This window comes from Astatotilapia calliptera, chromosome 7 (assembly GCF_964374335.1).
Source record: "Astatotilapia calliptera chromosome 7, fAstCal68.1, whole genome shotgun sequence".
In the NCBI taxonomy this organism is placed as follows: domain Eukaryota; kingdom Metazoa; phylum Chordata; class Actinopteri; order Cichliformes; family Cichlidae; genus Astatotilapia; species Astatotilapia calliptera.
Genome location: NC_137428.1, coordinates 35482049 through 35505490, shown reverse-complemented (window position 1 = coordinate 35505490; position 23442 = coordinate 35482049). Strand labels below are relative to the sequence as shown.

General features: G+C 42.8%; 1 protein-coding gene across 1 annotated transcript in view; it reads right to left on the bottom strand.

Annotated features, from left to right (window-relative positions):
• npr2 (natriuretic peptide receptor 2) overlaps positions 1 to 23442 on the bottom strand; it is a 92958-nt gene that overhangs the window by 64123 nt on the left and 5393 nt on the right. The window contains exons 2-5 of the mRNA XM_026174420.2: positions 14566 to 14741; positions 5672 to 5785; positions 5322 to 5457; positions 3870 to 3964 (exon numbers count right to left, since the gene is read on the bottom strand). Of these exons, the coding sequence (XP_026030205.1) occupies positions 3870 to 3964; positions 5322 to 5457; positions 5672 to 5785; positions 14566 to 14741 (521 nt within the window). The remainder of the gene's footprint in view (positions 1 to 3869; positions 3965 to 5321; positions 5458 to 5671; positions 5786 to 14565; positions 14742 to 23442) is intronic.

Below are 23442 nucleotides of genomic sequence, written 5' to 3'. Positions count from 1 at the left end.
TTGGGGTGAACGCTTCCCACCCCGAATCCCCGTTGGCAGGCTGAGGAGAAAGTCTCTTCACAGAGGGCCCCTCCTTGGCGGTGATACATAATGTTTCACACATCCAAAAGTCCAACGATCTCTGGCAGCGATATTTAAAGTCACAGCGAAGTCTACTTTGTATTAAGCTATTCAGTAGGTGCTCTTTTTTGATCGTTGTTCTCACACTTAGGAATAGATTGTCACTCTCGGAAGAGGAAGGAGAAGAAAAAAAAAAAAGAAAAAAAAAGGGGGAAAGGGGGAAACCCCGGGTAGAGAATAATTGAGGACTCACAGTTCTAAAGTTAAGTAATCCCGTGGGAAAAATAATCGATACCTTGAGTGACATAGATGAGATCTTCATGTCTTGAGAGCAGCTTGTATTATCCTCTTACTGCGCCGATTCACTGCCACACTGTTGCTCGTAAAAGATGCTCCGTCTCCGGTCCCAAATCCGTTGAATCTGCTCCTGGCAGCTGCACAGTGTATCCTCTCTTTCTCAGCTCAAGCGCAGCCTCCCTTGCGCTGCCGTAGGTTCGTACACCCGTATCCCAATGGATACGAATTTTGTCCAGCGGTGTTTGGAATCTGACGCCTTTTTCTTTCAATGCCCTTTTGATGTTCCCATATTCCCGACGTTTCTGGGCCACCTCTGTGGCATAATCATGGTCAAATAATATATGCTGACCTTCATACTCCACTTTGCCAGCCCAGGCTCTTTTCAAGATGTCCTCCTTACATATATATTCCTGAAAATTTATTATTATTGACCTGGGCGGCGCATTCTGACCCGGTTTTCCCGTCAACGCTCTATGGGCTCGTTGTATCCGTAGTCTCATATCCTGTGGCAATGAAAGAGCTTTTTTCAATAAATCTTCCACGAACTGTGGCATCGATTCACCTTCTACTCCTTCCGGGACTCCGTAAAGTCGAATATTATTCCTCCTGGATCGTCCTTCCAAATCCGTCATCTTTCTTTGTATAGATTTGTAGTTTTCCATAACTTTGATTAAAGCATCTTTCATGGCTGCGTTTAATTTCTCCGCTTCCGCTATTCGTGTCTCTGCTTCTGTCAATTTACGCTCAAGTGTGTTGGCTTTTTCAGTATTTGCAGAGATGCTTTGATAGACTTCTGTTTTCAATAATGCCAACTCAACTCTCATGTCTTGTTTCAACTCTTCTCTAATTTTTAGCATATCTTGTTTACTTTCAGCGCGAAATGATTGCAGCTCCATCTTGATGTCTTTTAACATTTCGCTAACACTCTCGGAGTCCCGCCGTTGATCAGAGTTATCCATTTCTTTATATTCTTGGTATGCTGCTCGCTTTTTGTGACTTCTCGTCTTCTTACCCCCACTCATCCCAGTCAAGAATCACGAATAATTGTGTATCTTCTTGAATTTGGGGGGTTAATTAGAAAAGTTTGCTGCCAGACTCCCAACTACACGTCCATCTTGGTTTCTCCTACCGGAAGTCTACAAGAACACTTCCACAAACAAATTTTGTTTATACGAGAGTTTCTGTTCAGTGGAAAATAAATATTAGTTAATATTCCGTTTCCCATAATCCACTGATACAATATATAGACAAAATCATTGGACCACCTACACAATGCACCTACAGGAGTTGCTAACCCTTGGGAACCCATGCCGAGACGCTCCAAGCGCTCAGCTTTTGTGCTGATGTTGCAATTATTGAGCTAGCGGAGGGTTGATGGATTTACACAATATTCTCTTTAACGCTTGACATGGCTAAGTGCTTAATTTTATACACCTGTGACAATGCAACTGAAAACAACTGAATCAAAGATGAGGAGAATACCTTTTGTTCATATATGTATCAACAAAAAACTTCTAGCTATGTTCAATTCAGTTACAAAAATCTGTTTCTTATTTTCTTAAAGGGATTTTTCCCCTTGTGCAAAGATGAACATAGATTTTTATATTGTTAAGGTTGAAACCTAAAACTGCTCATGTGATGTTTTCATTAGCCTGCTGGTCAATATGAATCCACCAATTACAACCCAGGGATAAATGAGACCAGGAAGTCACACTGACAGCCTCTCAGGACCACTGTGAAATTCTAATTGAAGTCATGTGTAGCTAACCCACTTATTCTGCCCTCAGGGAGGAAAAAAAACACACTGGAACCGTTCACAGCGGTGTTTGCAGAGCACAACATACAAAAATATTTTCATCGGACTGTTTGGGGGAACTGAGGTTTTATGCATCTTATCATTAGAGAGGTCAAGACCCCAGAATATCTAACAAACAGACCACTTTCCGTGCATGATGTCAAACATTTTATTTCACTGCGTCTAAAGCCAAACATGAGGAAAGGCTGTGGTTTAAAACTGCACATAATGCTGAGAAGAATTTTGGGGAAAATGTACAGTAATTAGCGACACATTCAGTAAATTAGTCTCTCGCTGTCTGCAATTTGTTTATAATTTGGTGTCAACATCTCATTTTTTGTTGAAACCTCAAAAGTGTAAATCAAAAGTGTTCAGTAATGGGACTATTTTGTAGGAGGCAAACGTATAAACTTTGAATATTAAATAAAATATGAATTTGTTTTGCATTCACTACAGTATTTCTGCACTAAACTGCTTGTGACTCTTCTCCCAGGCAGTTTATTTAAGGGATAAGCCAATAAAAATTAATCACCATATTAACCACAGTGAAGCTTGCTGCATGCAAAAACACTGCAGTAGAAAGAACGACAAGGTTTATTTAAAAGAATCTGAAAGCACTCTCTTTGGTATTATTAGTTCAGTCCCAGCCATAATATGTATATTCAGCAAATCTATCTATCTAGAGAAAGAGATGGTAACCTTAGTATATCAACAAAAACATTTTTGAATTAAAAAGTTCAAATGAAAAGTACAATTAAGAACTTTTGTCATGTGATGACTCCAAATGACACTATTTATAATAATTCAGTACTAAAGCTGTATTTTCGTTACAATAATATCATCTTTTATGAAATTATACAACTAAAATGATGATGTAAAGGATTAAAAATACTTTGAAGAAGCTATAACGCTTTGCTACCTGTGTTTTTTTCTTTTATCTAATAAAAAAAGTAAACCACTTTGATAATAAATTAAATATAGAAGCCTTAAAAGAATTAGGACAGTTTAAGTTTAATCTCGACTTTTTCAGCACCAGAAGAAGACAAATCTGTGCACACCCTATTAAATCCTCTATTTTCCCTACCTTTTACTTTTTTCCATTTGCTAGAAAGTAAACATGGCTAGGGCACCAGCTGATGACACAAGTTTTAATAGTTTGGAGTTTCCAAGTTTGGAGTGTGTTTTTTGCCTTCACTAGCAAGCCAACTGCATAGCGATATGAAGAAATGAGGGTAGCGAGAGCTGGGGAAGAACATGCAACAAATGTCTCTCCACACCAGTTGGTATGCATCATAAGTCTTTGCTCACTACACTGTGCCAAAAACTGGTTTAACTGAGAAATAAAAGTTTATGGATGAAATGGGTTTGTGAGAAAATGATTGTTTGGTAGTGAAACGTATTAAACACTCATCGTCAGCCCAGTTAATTCCTAATAAAACTGTGCCAAATCCCACTGATAACTGTGGCAGCTCTGATACTCTGTGTGCCTCTAGGTGTTTCTGTCATAGACGTGCCATATGTTGGAAAGCACTTCCTATATCTTTAAATCTTTAAATCTCCCTACTGTGCAAAATGCACAAATTTAGTCCGAGTCTTCACCAAGCCTTGAGGGCTTATCACAGTAAAATCCAATAAGGTGTTGTCACAGATTAACATCTTCATGAGCAGCTAAAATATCTTTCAAAACCCTCAATGAAACTATAAAACCATGACTTACCCCGTACTCCCCTGTCTCCTGGTTGGTCATCGCCCACAGGTCAACGTCAATATTTCTGGCATTTTTTTCATCTGTGGAAACAAGTCCGGTCACACCTGAAAACACGAAGAACGGCCACATTAAAGATTTGACAGTGGATCGCGATCTGTGGTGTTTTAAAACAAGCCAACCATGCACACAGGAGTTTTCATATTTTTCTTTCAAATGCTCATAGACAGCACTTTCTCTAAATTGTTTATAACTAGGAAATAGCATAAGCAACAGTCAGACTAACAGCAATAAATCCTTTGCTGAAAAGTGCACAACAAGTGTGAAAATCCTAACCGTAACCGTGACTTGTGTTTAATATAATAATTGCATGACGGGAACTCCATTTGCAGCTTTTACGCTGAGTATTCTCCTGACCAAAAGCCTTTTGTGTAACCTCTAAACAAAAGAAGTGCATTTGTTGAACCACAGAGGCACCACTGATAGCTTGAAATGGTCCAAATTCAAAATGTTTTAAATCAATGATGTATGAAATAAAAGTAACAGAAATGAAACTGTGACATCGAGGATTCAAAGCTGGGTCTCTGGTACATCAACTAGCCCCACAACAGAAAAATGTGGACTTTGCCAGCTAATCATCTTGTTTCTTTTAAACGACTGTTGAAAACAAATTTCTATAGGTTAGCATTTCCTTAATCTTTAATGTTCTTTAACCTAATATGGGACTTTTTTTGCATAGCACTTTTATAAAGTGCTTCACTGTTTGGATAAAGTTATTATTATGGATATTATAATAATGATTTTTTTCATAAGGGTTCAAATATCTGGAAACAAGGACACTGAGTTTTTTAAGATTTTGCTGGAAAATCTACCACACATGAATAGTCCTAATAAAAAAACTGAGAATTGCAACACAACTGAAGCACCGTTTGAGTGCCTGCACATAAACTAAAACAAAAAAACCAACAAGAGGAGAAAGATGAGAGCTTTCATCGAATGTTTTGACCCCAAAAACGCTGTTATTGTTCTGCTTATTTCCATTTGATATGAGTGCAGATCTGGCAGCTGATAAAGTAAACAAGGAAGTGTGTGAGCGGGCACATCAAGCAGGAGTGTTGTGTGATAACGGTTCAATTATGCTGTAATTATGCTGTTGAAAGGGCACATTTTAATCGCATTCTGGGTTCAACGGTGCTTTATGATAATGTGCAGCTGGTCACTTGGCCTCGCAGCGAGTACTGTTCCCTGTTATCTGAAGTGCAGTAACGGCTTTAGGGTGAAATGAATGGCAGTGTTTAAAGTGGTGGTGGAGACCTAAATCCATACTTTGCATTAGGTCTCATGCATGAACATTCAGCGATAGATGCAAGATCAAACAGCGACAGAAAGGCTCACTGTCGCTGTCTTTTAGTTTCTGAAACCTCTGAAAGACTTGTTGTTACAAATTTACAGAAATCTACTCACCCCAGAACTGGCGGTTTTGTGTCCTCATTGTGATGTTAATGCCGTCATTCTGGGCTCCCCCCTCTGCCAGTGTCTCCTGTAAGGCCATTGCATATAGTACAAAACCATCATAGAAGCTGCCAGCGATGTAGTCCATCTGCAAGAAGAGACCAAACAGCAGCATGTGGATATTACACTGGGCCCTTTTAAACATTCAATAATACAATAAACATCATTTATCATTAAGTGCTGACAATGACACAGGGCAAATCAATTTTTTTCTGCACAGAATATCTGAAGAAAAAAAAAAAACATTAAGCAGGTTACGATTCTAATCAGAACTCACAAATATGTTAAAGGTGATAACTTACCAACGACGGCTCCAAGTGCACACCAAAATCCCTCTGAGCTCTGGCATGGAGTTTCTTCTGAAAGTCTTTGTATTCTGGATTATCAGGAGGCCGGTACGTTATGACGAAAACAGACTAGAGGAAGCACAAAGACGGAAATGTTAACAAAGAGTGAAGATAGATATGAGAGATGTATTAAAATATCAAGAGCATTGATGGTGTGCTTAGGATGATCAAAATGTTTTAGATGTGTTTTGCCATTGTTTGAAGTCATCTTCACTGTGAAAAACTGTAGCATTACATATGTGCTGGGTTACAAGAAGTTAATACATTTTTGCAAAAAAAAAAAAAAAAAAAAGCACAGTGACCATAACAATCACGATCAAATGTGTCAATCATCACTTCTGCTAAGCGCACAATTTGATGTGCTTAATCGGAGACAACATCATCCTTCCACAATGAATGCACTAACCAAGTAGGTCCATAGTATATATCTGAAATGAGACACGAAGACCCTCTTTTAGAACACTTAAAGTCCTAGTTGACTCAATCTAGCTCAATATTCAGCTGTTCATTCCCTGGCTGTAGCAATTCTATCATAGTAAATTAGAAAGAAACACATACTAAATGTAAATTAAAACAGCTTGGCTGTGTAATACCCCGAGTTACCTAATGTGTAACCACCTAAACATGCAGTCTGTGATAATACAAAAAGAAACGCCGTTAAAGTTGTTAAGAGAAATATTAGTGAAACACTGAACAAATCCAGCTTAGGTTGCATCTTAACAAACAACATGAGTTCTTGAATAGTGATGAGACCAAAGTGGAGATGTTTGGCCATAATGCACAGCATCAGATTTGGTGACAGTTAACACAGTGGTGGTTGTTTGGGCTTGTTTGTGGCCACAGGACCTGATCCTCTCGCAGTCATTGAGTCGACTTTGAATTCTTCTGTATATCAAAGGATTCTAGAGTCAAATATGAGGACATCTGTCTGACAGCTAAAGCTTGGCACAGACTGAGATATGCAACATGACAATAATCTCAAGCACGTCAGCAGTAGGTTCACAACAGAATGGCTGAATGACTGAAGGTGTTGCAACGACCCAGACTTCAACATGGCTGAAATGCTTTGATCGGATCTTAAGATCTTAGAATATCTCCCCCACAATCTAAGCAAGAGATTAAGTCAACAAGATAAGTGTTTGGTGGTGTGTACTTAGTTACAGTTAGCATTCATAGAGTCCTGTGAAAACAGTATATTCATGGTAATAAATGAAGCCCAAAATGAGTGTCACAAAGACACACTTAGCTTGTGTTTCAATGACGCAAGTAACAAAATAAACTGTTTGAGTGTTACCGCCAGTGTTGGGGAGTAACGGAATACATGTACCGCCGTTACGTATTGTGGCGAGCTCAGACAAGGAGGAGACGGAGGTATCGTTTGGTCTTGCTTCCCGTGAGCTAGCCAGGGAGCACAGCCGTTTATTGACATCTGCAGAAGAACACTGCCGCTAGCTAACTGCTCAGCGCGGCAACAGCACAGCAACAACAACACACAGGGCGCCCTCTGACCCCGGAAGGACACACCGTCGCAGCCAGAGGGCGTCACCCGTCACTATGGTAACATAAACAAAACATCACAAACAGAGCCCCGAACAGCCCTGACCCGCTACATAGCCCCCACCTAAGGGGTCAGTCGTCCCCGACGACCCCATTACCCCACACAAAGTCCTGCAAATGTCCAGGTGCCTTCTTTTGGTGCACCAGCCAGTCTCGACCGGCGGGGGAAAAGTCACTCGGGTCAGAACATGGGGTGCCACCATCATCCCCTGCCCCGGCGTCCGCCGGAGCGAGCGGTCGGTACGGTGAGAGCCTGTCCTGGTGCAACACCACCATGCGCCCCGGGCCCAGCATGCGGATACGGTACACCACTTCTGTTAGCCGCTCCACGACCTCCGCCGGCCCTTGCCAGTGACTGCAGAGTTTGGGGGACACTCCTCTCTTGCGAACCGGGCAGTACACCCAAACCTTGTCGCCAGGCATGAAAACCCCCCTCGGCACTTGGTGTCGTAGGCTCTTTTCTGTCGTACTCCGGAGCTGGCCTGGGCCTGGCGGGTGTAGTCATGAACCACCTGCAGCCGCTCCCTCAGCCTCCTGTAGTAGTCCATCTCTGGCCCACCATCAATCTCCGGCTCGGGGGGGGGACCCGAACACCAGATCCACAGGCGTCCGGAGCTCCCGTCCAAACATCAGAGCGGCAGGTGTGCACTGGCTGGACTCCTGCACCGCAGTCCGATACGACCAAAGGACCAGGGGCAGATGTCGGTCCCAATCCCGCTGGTGGCGGCTGGTGAGAATGGCAAGCTGGGTGGCCAGCGTGCGGTTGAAGCACTCAACCAAGCCATCGCTTTGTGGGTGGAGCAGTGTGGTTCTCGTCTTCTCCACCCCCTGTCGCCGGCAGATCTTCCCGAAGACCTTAGATTCGAAGTTACGCCCCTGGTCACTGTGGAGCTCAGCCGGGACCCCAAAACGGGTGAACATCTCCTCCACCAGCTTCTCGGCCGTCGTCGTTGCGCTCTGGTCCGGCACCGCGTAGGTCTCTGGCCACTTCGTGAAATAGTCCATAGCCACCAACACATACCAGTTCCCTGACTCCATGACAGGGAAAGGCCCTAGGACGTCCACTCCCACTCTTTCCATTGGGGCCCCCACCAGGTACTGCTGAAGGGGGGCAGTGGAGCGTTGAGTTGGGCCCTTCTGTGCCGTGCAGGTGTCCCAGCAGTGCACATGAAGTTCCACATCCGGTCGACAGCCAGGCCAGTAGAACCGTCCCCTGAGGCGGCAGAGAGTTTTGGCATTCCCATAGTGTCCTGCCCCCACCGAGCCGTGGACCAGCTAAAGCACCTGCGACCGCAGCGACCGAGGCACCAACAGCTGCAGGAGATCTCTGCCCTGACCAGGGACCCGCCATCTCCGGTACAGGAGGCCGTCGTGGGTCTCCAGATTGTTGTGCTGGGAGTAGTAGGCCTTCACCTCGGGCTCCTGTCCCGACACCCCCATCCAGGCGGGGCGTTGCGCCGCCTCCAGCCAGGCCCCCACCTGAACCAGCTGCTGCGTTGTCAATGGGAGCCACCCCCCTCCGCTGGCTGTGGCCTGAGCAGTAGCCACCCCCAGCACCTCCTGGGCCTGCTCCTCCTGTCACAGGCAGTAGCGGCACTCGACGGCTACGCAGGGCCGTCTGGAGAGGGCATCAGCGTTGCCATGCTGTCGACCTGCCCGATGCTGGATCTCGAAGTCATAACCCTGAAGGACCTCCAGCCAGCGGGCCACCTGCCCCTCTGGGTGTTTGAAGTTCAGGAGCCAAGTCAGAGATACATGGTCAGTGCGCAGGAGGAAGCTGTGCAGATATGGCTGGAAGTGCCGCACCGCTAGCACTACGGCCAGCAGCTCCCGCCGGGTCACGCAGTAGTTCCTCTCGGCTCGCCCCAAGGCACGACTGAAGTACGCCACCACCCGTTCTCCAGCCTCGTCCTGCTGGGAAAGGACCGCCCCGACTCCTACATTGCTAGCATCAGTGTCCACAATGAAAGGTTGCCGGGCGTCGGGGTAGGCCAGGACTGGGGCTCTGGTGAGGGCCTCCTTCAGCTATGCAAAAGATGCAGCACAGGCATCCCCCCCAGCCAAACAGCTGTCCCTTGTCAGTCAGGCGGTGGAGGGGGCTGGCCATCGTCGCGAACCCCTTGATGAACCAACGGTAGTAGGAGGCTAGGCCCAGGAAGCTCCGCAGTTCTTGGACGTTTGAGGGAGTCGGCCAGTCCCGGACCGCAGCCACTTTTGCGGGGTCAGTGGCGACACCTCGAGCGCTGATCACATGGCCCAAGAACGTGGTCTTGCTCGCCAACAGCCGGCATTTCACGGGGTTGAGCCGCAGCCCAGCTCGTTGGATGGCACTGAAGACCTCGCTCAGGTGAGACAGTGCACTGTCGGTCGAAGTCGCCACCGTGCACCAACAGGTCATCCAGGTACACAACGCAGCGGCTACGAGGGATATCCACGAGCACCCTCTCCATCAGCCTCTCAAACGTCGCTGGTGCATTGCAGAGCCCAAATGGCATGACCCTCAACTGCCACAGCCCCTGTCCAATGGTGAATGCAGTCTTAGGCCTTGCGTCGGGGGCTAGCTCCACCTGCCAGTAACTGCTGCGTAGGTCGAGGGAGCTGAACCAACTGGAGCCGGTAACGTAATCTAGGGCCTCGTCGATCCGCGGCAGCAGGTACGAGTCCTTCTTGGTGACTGCATTGAGGAACCTCGGGCTGCCAATCCTTCTTCCCCACCAGAACCACAGGTGCCGCCCATGGGCTATTGGACGGCTCGATCACCCCAGCCGCAGCCATCTCACGGCTCTTCTCTTCCGCTACCTGCCGTTTGGAGAGGGGCAGCCGGTGTGGGCGCAGACGGATGGGCTAAGCAGAGCCGGTGTCGATGGTGTGCTGGACCAGACTCGTCTGCCTACAGTCTTTGTGACTGGCGGCAAAGATGTCCACATTCTCGTCCAGGAGGCACCTCAACCGCTGGCGCTGGTCGACATTGAGGCCTACGCTGTTGCTGCCAAAGGTCATCAACAGCCTCGATGGTCTCGGTCGAAGGAGGTTTGTCGGGTTGAGAGGCTGAGGCGAGTGGAGATGACCCGGAGCCACCGGCATCCGAAATCTGCTGAGCGGCAGCTGCCCGACGCCCGTCCCCGCTCCCTGCTTTTGGCCGCGCTGGAGGGCAAAAGTCTCTGCGCCAAGAGTGATAGCCAGCTTCGCGGTGTCGACGCAGGCCCCCCAGCGGCTCAGCAGATCCAGGCCAATGATGCACTGGTCTTGAATGTCGGCGAGCCAGAAGTCGTGCACCAGCTCTAGATCCTTCACTCGGATCTGCAACGGTTTCTTCCCCCGCATAACAGTTTTCTCCCCCGTCACTGTCATCAGCTGGGTGTCTGTGGGCAACCAACCCTTCACCAGTGGCCCGGATGTTTCAGGGAGCACGCCAGGTCGTATCAGGAAAATGGTAGACCCCGTGTCCACCAGGGCCTGGCATGGCTGGTCCTCAACACAGCAGCTCAGGTAGAGTCCTTTGAGGTGCCCAACTCGGCCCACCACTGTGCATTGTCCTTGGAGGGGGGCAGGAAGCTGGAGCGGTGGTCCCCTCGCTACACCGCTCCCTCCTCGTTTCCCTGAGGCTGCGTAGTTCTGGTATTCGGAGATGGTGCTGGGCAGTCATGCGCCACGTGGCCAGGCTCATCGCACCGGTAGCAGCGGTTGGTCAGTCAACGAGGACGCTTCCGGGGCACCGAGGGTTGCAGCTGGGACATCTCGGCGACCCCCTCTGATTTGGGGGTAGTTTGGGGGGGACGCCTGCTGGTTAGGTCGCGAGGTGAGCACCGGCTCGGCCCTTTCAGCCTCAATGAGCGCCTCACGGAGGGTCTGAGGCATGGCCAGGCGGACGTGTTGGCGTAGTCGCTCTGGGAAAAGTCCTTGCAGAAAAGCATGCAGGCTAAGCTCCTCACGGGCTGCTGCTGGAAACTCCGGGTAGCCACGACGAGCATACAGCAACACGTCTGCTGCAAAGGTGCCCAGGCTCTCTCCCGGTCGACGGCTCCGGTTGGTCAGCTGCTCTCTGCTCTGATCAGTGGAGTGCCACTGCCCGAATCGCCTCTCGAGTGCCGCGGTGAGGGCCTGGAGCTCATGCTGCTCTGCCGGGGTTAGGTCAAGGAGTATCTGCAGTGCATCTCCCTCTAATGCTAGCGCTAGGTGCGTAGCAGTCTCCTCTTCGCTCCAGCCACTATGTCTGGCGGCCAGCCGCACTTGTTAGAGGTAGGGCTCTAGCGGGGTTAGCCCGTTGTATTTCGGTACCTTAACTGGCGTGGTAGGCATGACTGCTCGCAGTTGGGGGCTCGGCGTGTGGGTCAACAGAGGTAGCCCATGAAGCACTGCCCTAGCATCTGTCGCGACGGGTCGCCGCCGCGGTGCGCTCGCGCCACGCCGCGCTCGCGCCATCGGGACCCGTCGGGGGACTTACATGGCCGCTCACATCCTCTCTCTTCAATCGCCAGTTTCCCAAGCGGGGAATGTTCTCCTCGACAGCTTGCTCCAGCCTCTGAATGTCTCTCTCCATTACGGCGAGGGTGAGCTATCCCACTTCTGACACCAATGTGGCGAGCTCAGACAAGGAGGAGATGGAGGTATCGTTTGGTCTTGCTTCCCGTGAGCTAGCCAGGGAGCACAGCAGTTTATTGACATCTGCAGAAGAACACTGCCGCTAGCTAACTAGCACGCGGCAACAGCACAGCAACAACAACACACAGGGCGCCCTCTGACCCCGGAAGGACACACTGTCACAGCCAGAGGGCGTCACCCATCACTATGGTAACATAAACAAAACATCACAAACAGAACCCCGAATAGCCCTGACCCGCTACAGTATTTAAAATACAAAATATGAGTAACTGTATTCCGTTACAGTTACCGTTTAAAAAGGTGGTATTTAGAATACAGTTACTTTGTTGGAATAAATGGATTACACGGCGGTATTTTCCTGTTTCATATTGTCGCGGGTCAGGCCTGTTTGGGTTTTGTTTGACAGTTATGTTCTGTTGTTCCAGGCGGCAGCCTTACGGTTGCCATGGTTACAGGGTGACACGCGCTCCCTCTGCGACTGTATGTTTCCTGGGTGAGAGAGCGCCTTTTTGTTGTTGTTGTTGTTGTGCTAAGCTAATAGGCAGAATGCTACAGGCATAGCCCTAAAGAATGTAGCATCATGGGCAGTGTAGTCCGTGCTGCAGGGAGAATGGACTGCCATACCCGTTATGTGTCTGTGAGCGGGAGGAGGGAGAAAAAGGAGAGTGGAAAAGTACGAGCTGTCATCGAGCAGAAACGGAAGGTGGAAGCATGTAAATATAATAATAACCACTGCAGCCAAGAAGAATGCCTGACAAGCCCAGTTGTAAGTAAGCTATTAAGACTCGACTGTATGCTGTGTTCGTGTTTTCCTCCGAAACAATAAGTTCCGTTGGAGCAGCCTTTCAAATCCTCTCTCTGTCTCTCGCTAGCAAAGTTGACCCAGACAACAAAGTAAAGCTAGTTTTCAGCTACGAGCCCGACACAAACCCACCGTATCAGTCTGAGGTCCCTTTACTATGGTTTGGAGCCGCGGACCTTCAGTAATAGTAATAAATCACATTCATGTAGTTGTAAACAGCATGATAATATATTAAGTAATCAAAAGTATTCAGAATACGTTACAGCCAACAACTAAACAAGAAGGGAGCTACTTCAACAACCTCCAACAAAACACAAAGACTTGCAAAATATTCAAGAAACGGTTATCGCTGTTTTAAAACAAGGTACCAACTTAAACATCAAATATAATGAAATACATGTATGCTTATTATACATAGTTATTTATTTGTATTAAGCAACTAACAAAAATTTAAAAGGCCTGTTTTTCATCCATCCACCCATTTTCAACCTAGACTCCAACATAACTGAACTACTCTCCTCACACCTTTGTCAGCAACTCATCCCTCACTCTGGTGACTAATTCACACTTTATTCAGTGAAAAGCAGGTCTTAAAATAAAGCAGCTGCTTAGACAAAACCCTCTCCAGTGTAGAATATGTGTTTCGAAAAAACATAAAAACACTATTGGTCTTATAATTCGTCGCGCAATTACAAATACAGCCTGATAGAGTGTGTTGTTACTTCTTTAATGACTTCGAAAATTGGTTCAATACAAACTGCTCTGCAGGCACAAGTGCTGAGAGAGACCTTTAGTCTAGCAATCAAATTTTGACCCAGACGTTTCAGTGCAAATATTTACCTTTACTGACCTTTCATTCTGTTGATACACTAGTCACCAAAACAAGTTTTTCGCAAAAAAACAAGTTCTTTTTTTTGCTCTTATCTGGAAATTCTACAGCTTGGTTTTCATGTTACAACAGTTACTGGAGACCTACCACAAACTTCCACAAGCAATTATTGCTGTGAAGGAAGCATATTGCGATAATGAGACCTGTTACGGCATGCAGACAAATTAACACCTTTCATGATGAAAAATATCAGATCCAAAAATGTGGCTTTACAGCTCAGAAGGTTAGAAGAAGTTCAGATTCAGATGAACAGATAGAGACACAGTGTTTATCAGTTCATGGTTTCAACATTGCAAAACAAGCACTTCCTTTCATTACTAAATCTTCTACAAAAACATTTTCCAGCTATTCAAAGTTAATGTTTTACCTTATTATTGGGAATTTAGGCAAATATATGCTGTACATTATGTCTTAATCCACCATTTATTATGCAAGATTTATTTTACAAAGGCTACTCTGCTTCAAAACTACTGAAAATGCTTCATTAAGAGAATTAGGGGGAGCCAGTGTGACATTTAGGGGGATAAATTAGTCAACTGACACATTTGTGACTACTTTCTTATTTCTCAGTGCACTCATTTATAGGGCTAAAAGGCCTCCTGTAAAAACACATCCCCCGATTCATTAATGTCAAGAATTTCCCTCTTTAAAGTGGTCAAAGTGTAACAATTTGTGTCATCTGAGACTGAAGAGACCAAATTGGTTCAACTTTGTAAGATGAACCAATCTTACCAGCTTGTAAGAGTTTATTCAAGTCTTTCATCTACATGTCTGTCATTACCATAAAAGCTTCACATCTTTTTAATTTCCACAGCCATGTTGAGTTTACTCAGCCCAATGGACACAGTAACTGAAACATGGTAATGCCACTCAATTAAGCGAGATTACCATTTCCCATGCCAAATGGCGGTCTTGTGTGATTTCCAATAGCAAAGCAAATGAAACAGTGATTGCCGCATCTAATAAATCCAAGCATAAAAAGGTATGTGTTCATTTTACCTTAAAAACCTTGATGGGATCAGCCCAGTCAGCTTTCTGCCACGGTTTGCGATCTGCCAAGATCTCAGCAAACACATCCAGATAGAAGATAGCATAGTTTTCTGGGTCCTGGATATCATTCTGAAACTGTTCCATGATGGTCATAAACGTCTCCAAGGGCCCACAGATGTACACGACTGTGAATAGAAAAGCATCAACCAATCACTTTTTAATTTTTTTAAAAACATACCAAAAAAGTCCATCTTGTGCTGGGTTCAGATCATATTTTAGCAGATCCAGGTCTGGTGTTAGATAAATGATCACTCATATCATGTCATTTTTAACACCACTTAGATTACTTAGATCAGGGGTGTCCAACTCCAGACCTCAAGGGCCGATGCCCTGCAGGTTTTAGACACGTCCTTGAGCCAACACAGCTGATTTAAATGGCAAAATTACCTCATCAACATGTCTTGTAGTTCTCCAGAGGCCTGGTAATGAACTAATCATTGGATTCAGGTGTGATATCCCAGGTGATCACCCAGGGTGATATCTAAAACCTGCAGGACACTGGCCCTTGAGGCCTGGAGTTGGACACCCCTGACTTAGACTGTCTGTTAGCATATCTCTCACTTACCTTGTGCTCTATGCACTATGGAAATAAATGTTCTAACATGCTAAACTTTTTTGTCGGCATTGCAGAAGGCGGATTTTGTCTTTAACTACGGTACCAAGCAAAGGCCACCCCTCATTTCTTTACATTTTAAATGGTGAAATAATTGCACCACTTTCTGAGAAATCTGCAAACATAAATGGAAATGCAATTTAAAGGCACTGGACTGCCACTGATGCTAGTCCAGTTCTTTAGACTTGGTACACCTAAACCTTTTTTTCCCTGTTTCCCATTCTTAAGAAACAGCAACTTTTACACTGAGATTATTCAGATGAAGTTTCAGTGAACAGTAGAAGGATCAGCTAAAGAGCCAGTCATCTCAGGTCATGTATCAGGTCTTTGCTGGTTTTTTCCTGTTTTGTTTTTTGTTTTTTGTTTTTTGTTTTTTTTTTTTTTTGGGGGGGGGGGTTGTAAGCACATGACTTCCAGATACGGTTTATCTTGTGTCCTCCACTGGTCCAGTTTTTTCAAATCTCTTAAGGACATGTTAGATGGCATTCTGAGATACCCTAAGTATTCAGCTAACAGCTTTTTTCTTATGTCTGTAAAACCTATCTTTGGCTTTTTTTTTAGTAGATTCACCTAAAGAAAATTTTGTACAGGCTGTTAGTGCCTAAATATACAATTTACAATGGATTCTTTGTAAGTTGTTATACAGTATGTAGACACAACGCTGGACCACCCCTTGAGTTAGGTGCTTTTTATGCTTGAATGAACAGTGTTAAGTGGCTTAACAAACAAACAAAAAAAGGTTCCTCTAAAACTCGTCAGGACTGGATAGGAAAATGAGTGAAAAAAACAGCCAGTGACAAATGACAGACTTGGAAAGACCTTCAGAAAGCCTGGAGAACTACTGTTCAACACCACTTTAGGGTGGGACATCAGCTCACAGCAATATTAGGGGAAACACACTGACATTTACTTTACTTGCATTTTTTTTAACACTTACTGAATGTTCATGCTTTCAGATGCTGCTAGATATTCATATCAGCACATTTCCTGTGGCTTTGATTAAACATGTATACGGTTCCTTGAAATCTAATTGATCTCTGTTTGCTATCATTGTGACAACACCAATAATCTCTATTAAAACCAGAGCAGTGTGACACATTTTCCACAGTTTCTTGTGGTTTCACATATTGAAATGAACAGCACAGTCTAAGTAGTGGGTAATACACTTCGACAGCTGGCGTTTATTTCAACTTTTGCAATGCCTGATTCTAATAAATGTCAGGCTACAACAAAATGGTCTGTAGCAGGCAAGAAAAAAAATACACGAGCAAGCCAAGATGGAGAGAAAAGCTGTACAAAGATTGGGGTGGATATTAGTTCAGAGGACCTCGAACAGTGGAAACAAGTGAAGAAAGAAGAATACTGGACTAAATATTATAAATATTTCAAGGGTACTGGAGATAAAAAAAATAAAAAATAAAAAAGTATATTTGGCAATACACAAACTATAATCTGAGAGCTTTACATAAATAAAACTGTCAAAATATTTACTAGAATCAGAAATGGTTTTAAAAAAGAAAAAGCAAACAAAATTACAACTCACCCATTCAGTCCCAAGTTTTAGATCAAGATTCAACAAAGGGAACATTTCCCTTGGTTTTGTGGTTTAACCTGATGTTTTCAGACATTTCCAGGTCTCTGAACCAACTGAGTTAAAAATGGTCCAAATCCATTAAATTCTAATAAAAATGATTGGAGCAGCTAATCTCCAGGTGTGACGATTAACTTTAACATCTGGGAATCGATGAAAAAAAGGATTTTACAAGATTTAGATTAGTAAGAAGTTATTTATCTAGATAAAGATATTCTGGCCATAAATTTGATTATTGCAAAAAAAAAAAAAAAAAAAGCAGTTTATGAAACCTACACTTTTAATGTTTGTAAATTAAACCATTAACCAAAAACAGAATTACATAAAACGCATAAGACACTGCACCAGGAACACAAACATAATTAAATGTCTAAAACACAAATTAATGTGTCCAGTTCTGACAGTACTCACTCTAAGCTTACCTTTAAACTATTCAGTTGATCAGAGACTTGAAAACTTTTTTTCCAGGTTCTGGCAGTGTCTCTACCTACTACCTTCACCCTGCCACCTACACCCTCCTGCTGTTGAGTCATTTTTTTAACCCCAAAAAGTTAAATTTTTTTTCCATTAGTAGGCTCCCAACTAACAGGCATTTCCTCATGTTTTAGAGCTGTTGCTGCTGCTGCTGCTTCAACCTCAACCCTCAGCTCTTCCAGCTTGGGTCACCATGCCAGGTAGCTCTGTTGTCTGCTGAACCGATCCCAAAATAAACACGTTACACAGCCAGAGGGAAAATGTCCTCTTGTGTTGCAGAAGTCACTGTGTTTACAGAGGGTTATAGAAAAGTACCTAAAAGTGACTCTAAAGATTGTTTTTAAACCAAAATCTTGATTTAAATTCTGTTTTGTTTTTTTAAAGATGGCTTCATGATTTATATAATCGCGTTTCAGTTTTACCTCTAACAGAAAGGTTGTGTTTTCAGTGCTCTGTGTTTTCTTTTTTTGAAGCATTACTAGGCATTGCAAAATAGAACATTTGCTATTGTGTCAGGATCTTCTGTGTTTTTACAAATTGGCATGCGCCACCTATCCTGCTGCGTTCTGTTTTGTTCATGCACATATTTTGACACTGACCCAGATCTAAACACAAACAATTGTCAGTATTTTCTCTTACTGAAATAACACATACAGTAACGCATGTATTTGTGGCGGGTGTTCGTACGAACTCCTTCCTATTCGCTTTACTCTCCAAACAACGCTGTTTCAAGATAATGATGCTCATTTTAAAAATAGGCTTAAAGCAAAAAACGTCTCTTTAGGAAAACACAGAAAATGTGATGTTTATGGTGTTTCAGTCTTAAGAATAATATGCAGAAACTGAGCATAATGCCACAATTATTGAGAGCACAGTTAACACTTGTTAATGATACATTATGTAATGATTTGTATGACTATAATTAATTTTGGTAACTTTCAGAATTAGCTATTAAATATACTTATGCTGTAGTGTCCATGTGACTCATAAAATTCACATCACATAGCAAAGTTTTCACAGGAAACGACAAATGTAATATTATACAAAAACATGGGATATTTCATCATTTAGTCTTTTTCTACTCTTCGTTATTAAAACATGATGTGATGGATCCTTAAAGACTAGACATATTAGTGCTTTAATGAGAGCAGCTGCTGTGTCTGCTACCCAATGTTAATATACGTTGTTTTAAATTTCACTTTAAAAAAGTGCTTTAAAAGAGCTTTAAAAAAGGGAACCAACATCTCCATTCTATATATATCTTTAAATGCTACAATAATGATTGTGTTAATTTATAAGTCAGGAGGTGAATGTTACTAACTAAAATAGAAACTACAACTACATTTGGGGAAACATTTTAGTTAACTGAAATACAATTTTTAAAAAGTAAGGTTTAGCAAAGAAAAATAACTGAACAAACTAACTAGAAAAAAATTAAAATACAGGGAAAATGTCCTTAATTTAAGTCTTTTTATGGTCAAATTTGGGAATGCAATCTGCTTAATAAAGTTGTGAAAACTATAAACTATGTGAAACTTAAATCAGAATAAAATGCATTAAATTTTTCTTTAGTATTTTATTTTGTGATCTTCATTTGACCAAATCACTTCTGCAAGGCGAATATAAGCAAAATTGTGTAAATGCATAGTTTGTCCAGCAGAGCGGCTCCACCTGCTGCACGAGTAACATCACATTTAACAACTACGTCTTTATGTTATTTTTAAAACTATATTGCTCGAAGATCAATAATAAGTGATTTTCTGTTTTTAGGTATAATTCTGACATAACCACGGTGTAAGGCATGAATTTCAGACCCAACCGCAGAAGCCGATGTCTGGGAGTCGATGGGGAAGTGGACTCCAGCTTAGCATGTGCAGCTTGTTATCAACCAGTGTTTTGTTAGTTGAGTGCTGACTTCATCTTCACCAAAAAACATCCCCCATTTTTTTCTACCCTTATTACAGCTGTCCTGCGATCCATTTTATCTCATTAAATTACCGTATCCGGTTTTCCTACCTAAATTATGAAACCTGTAATGTTTGGTTTATGTTTCAATCTAAATAATACAAAATAACAGATAAGGCTGAAAACTGTTCAACAGCACCACAAACTGAAACCCCGACAATTATTGTGTGTTGTAATTTGACTGCATTAGTTTAGGTGTATTTCATAAACAGGCAACGGGTTGCTGATTAAGACTTCAGTGAGTCGTAATTTGAGATGATGTTCTGTTGTTTTCTTTGCTCACTGAAAGGTGTAATGTCATACAGCTGTTATTTCTGGATCCATAACAAACCATTTTATGTCGGGGATTTATAAAAGACAGCACAAGACTGCTGTGCATACTATTATATTTTTATTTATTTTAAATTCTTATATTTTACTGCAGGTTTATCGTAGCTCTATAGTGTGTATATGTCTCTAAAAAGGAGTTTAAAAAGTTAAAATATGAAAGATCCACCACTATGTAGATGTCAGTTATAGAAACCTCTTGCATTTTTATACCTCTTGCAACAAAATAAGAGAAATTATAACATATGACTTTATTGACTTAGATTCTAAATCACACTATGTTTTGTTTCAGTCTGTTTCAGGGCTATTTCACTGTTTTGGTTGCTTCATAGGTAATCACATGCAAATGCACGAACAGAAAGAAAGCCAAGAATTGCACTCAGTGTTTTTGTTGCCTGGATTATGCAGGATTTTCTAACATGTGCCATGTTTGTCTTGCAGATGAATCTTTTTAAGGTGGGATTACCCTCTCCAGCTCTTTGTTTGTTCATCTTCTGATCTTTATGAAAGGCTCTTGTCAAATAAATGACTTGTAGCACAGCCTCTAGCCTTTCTTTACACAGAAAACTGTAAAGCAACATGCAGCTCACCAAACCTGCAACGGTTGAAGATGTTTTCACGGGAAACAGGATTTCTGTAATTAAACCGAGGCACTACCTGAGCTTCATTGTGAAGAGACACGCTTTTCATCCCTCGATCAGAGCTGAAAATCACTTGCATATGTACTTGAAAAAGAAAAAAAACCCACATCAGGGCCTGATGTGATTGCTGAAAATTTCCCTCTTGTGTGCCATTAACAGAGTAAAAAGCATCAAGACGAGTGGGAAATGTGATGGGAGCTGGAATATATTCAGTGTTTAGACACTGTGCTAGATCTAAAAAAGTGGTCCAAAACCTTCCAAATCACAGAGGAATAGCAGAAGCTAGTAAAGCTAGGAGTAAAGCGCAGCATTTATCTCAAGAAAATGTATGTTTGTTTGGTTTTTCTTTTTTTACTATTTCTACTTTATTTTTAACACGGCAGTTTGTGAAACTGCCATAGCTTTTAATTTATTGATTCGTGTTTTCTTTCAATCTTTCTTCTATTGCTGACTTGGTTGAACAAACCCTTTAACTAAATACACTCCCTGACAAGCCTCAGTGCACTGAAGTTAAATGTTTTTCAGTTTACCAATACCCAGATAAACAGAGTAACAAGCCACTATGCTAATGGTTCTTCTCAAAGGTCATAATGCTGACAATCTGCGCAAACCAAAAGACAGCTATCCTGATGTAAAGAGCTATTCAATTCAATTCAGTTTTATTTATACAGCAACAAAATCACAACAACTGTCACCTCAAGGCACTTTATATTATAGGGTAGACCCTACAATAATACATACTGAGAAAAACTCAACAATCATGTGAACCCATATGAGCAAGCGCTTTGGCGACAGTGAGAAGGAAAAACTCCCTTTTAACAGGAAGAATTTTAATTTACTGGAGTAAATGTTCAAAAGTGCATTTTGGGTACATTTTAAAAGGTCCTATAAGTATGTGGAGTAGATGGTTAGTAAAGAGAAACTTGTATATCTGGCTCATCTTTTCACTGTGATTCCTTCTCTGTAAAAATAATTGTGTTTACCCACTGGCACTCAAACCTCCATGGAAAAGATTGTGGTTTGGGTTAAAATATGCTCCTCAACAACATCAAGTCTGCACATTGAAAAACAAAAACAGGCATTCCACCGTGTGTTTAAATGTTACGCTGAGAGCTTATTTACCAGTGTCGTTCTCAAGACCCATCTTATATTTCCCACAGACACCAAGAGTTACCTTGGGCTTAATTTGAAGACACCAAAGGGGAGCAGAAGCTTTAACAAAATGGCAGTATTTAGACTGGGCTGACTATGCACTGTATATGTTTCCTGTAACCTTAAAATAAGTCCAAATACTAATCTCATTTATCCATATGTGCACTCACTGAGTGATTGCTTGAATTTAAATCCAAAGCTGATGTCATATTTTAGTGTGAAGGCTTCTCCCGTTTCCTCTGTTTCCCCCACAGAACAAACCTTCACTAAAAAGAAAGCCTAATCCTAAAACAAACTAGCAAAGTATTTTATTCTATGCTAATCAGTCATCTAAAAGAGGTCCTCCATAATTCATTTAATTTCCAACTAATCTGCAGGTTTAAGGAAAAGAAATCTCTTAAATCAGTTTTGTTTTTTAAAATATGGCCAACAGTCAAACAAAAGATTTTCCTTTACAAAAGTTAAAAATATTTTCCTCCTCTAAGATTTGTGGTCAGTTATAGTCTACTGGGTGGTGACGTTACACACCTATAAACTGAAATGGGATTGAAAATGGGATGGCTGTGACTTGTCTGTGTAGGAGTCTGGTCAGTCATATTTTGTTGAGCCTGACCTATATTGAACACTGGCACTCATGACATCATTGTCTTATAAACTTAAATACATGAACTTAGATTTATATACTTAACTAATCAACTTAAATGCATAAAAACCTGGTTTCCGGCTTCTTGAACTAGTCTTTGACCATATACCAGTACAAAAGATGGACATAGCCACTGTGACACCACTCATCCATGCATTTCTTTAAGCTCTTCCACAACAAACTGGCACCTTCAGCCTGTTTTTCCAAATAGACAAACCTTCTCAGGAGCTGCACATCACCAGATACACACATCAAGGTAAGAAGAGAGGCAAGATGAAGTGATGCACCCATCATGCCTAGTGCCTACTGTACAAGCCAGTATGTGCTCCAAGAATGAGGTCAGCTGACCACCTGACTATACTGAATAACCAGGTTATTCCATCAATGGGTTTTTTTCTTCCCTGATGGCATGGGCATATTCCAAGATGACAATACCAGAATTCATCGGGCTCAAATTGTGAAAGAGTGGTTCTGGGAGCATGAGACATCTTTTTCACACATGGATTGGTCACCACAGAGTCCAAACCTCAACCCCATTGATCATTTTTGGGATGTGCTGGAGAAGGCCTTGCGCATCAGTCAGACTCTACCATCATCAATGTAAGTTCTTGGTGAAAAATTAATGCAACACTGGATGGAAATAAATCTTGTGACATTGCAGAAGCGTATCAAAACAATGCCACAGATAATGTGTGCCATAACCAAAGCTAAAGGTGATCCAACAAAATATTAGAGTGTGTGACCTTTGATTTGGTGGTGGCTTGTTTGTTTTTTTTGGCCAGGCAGTGTATTTTATGTGCTTGTATTTCAATGATGCAAAATATACTCTAACAAAGAATAAAATGTCCTTCTTAACAGAAACATACCACCACTTCTTGGATTACTTCCCCCATCTAAATTTTTTGGATATTAAAATCAGGAATTTTGGGGAAATTGGACGTCATAGTGGAACAGGTGAAAGGGTTTTTTTTTTTGTAGCTTCAAATAGCATGCAGTAACTTGGTAAGCTATTAAACCTCCAGTGATATAAGGCTTCACATTAAAAGCCTACATTTTCTTTCTCGTCTCAGCCTTTGCTTTTTGAACCCAGTCTGCAGTCCAAGCTGACAGCCCGGAGGATATCTGCCGGGACAAAAATGAGTGCTGAGCCACAACAAGCCCTGACAAAACCATTAGCTCCTCTGACCTCCAGCTCACTGTGGCAGCTCCACAATTTATTTGGGGTGTGTGCGTGGGGGTTTCAGCTGCCAGCACGTTTCTCCTCCTTTCCCTGCTTGAACTACCTTTACACTGTGTTTATCCCACTATTTGTTGACGCTGTTACTGTAACAACAGATTAAGATGTTTAAAGCTTGTTTGCCCGTGCCAGAAACCATAATAATCAAGGATTTACCGCTTGAAGCAGATTTTGCTCTGACTT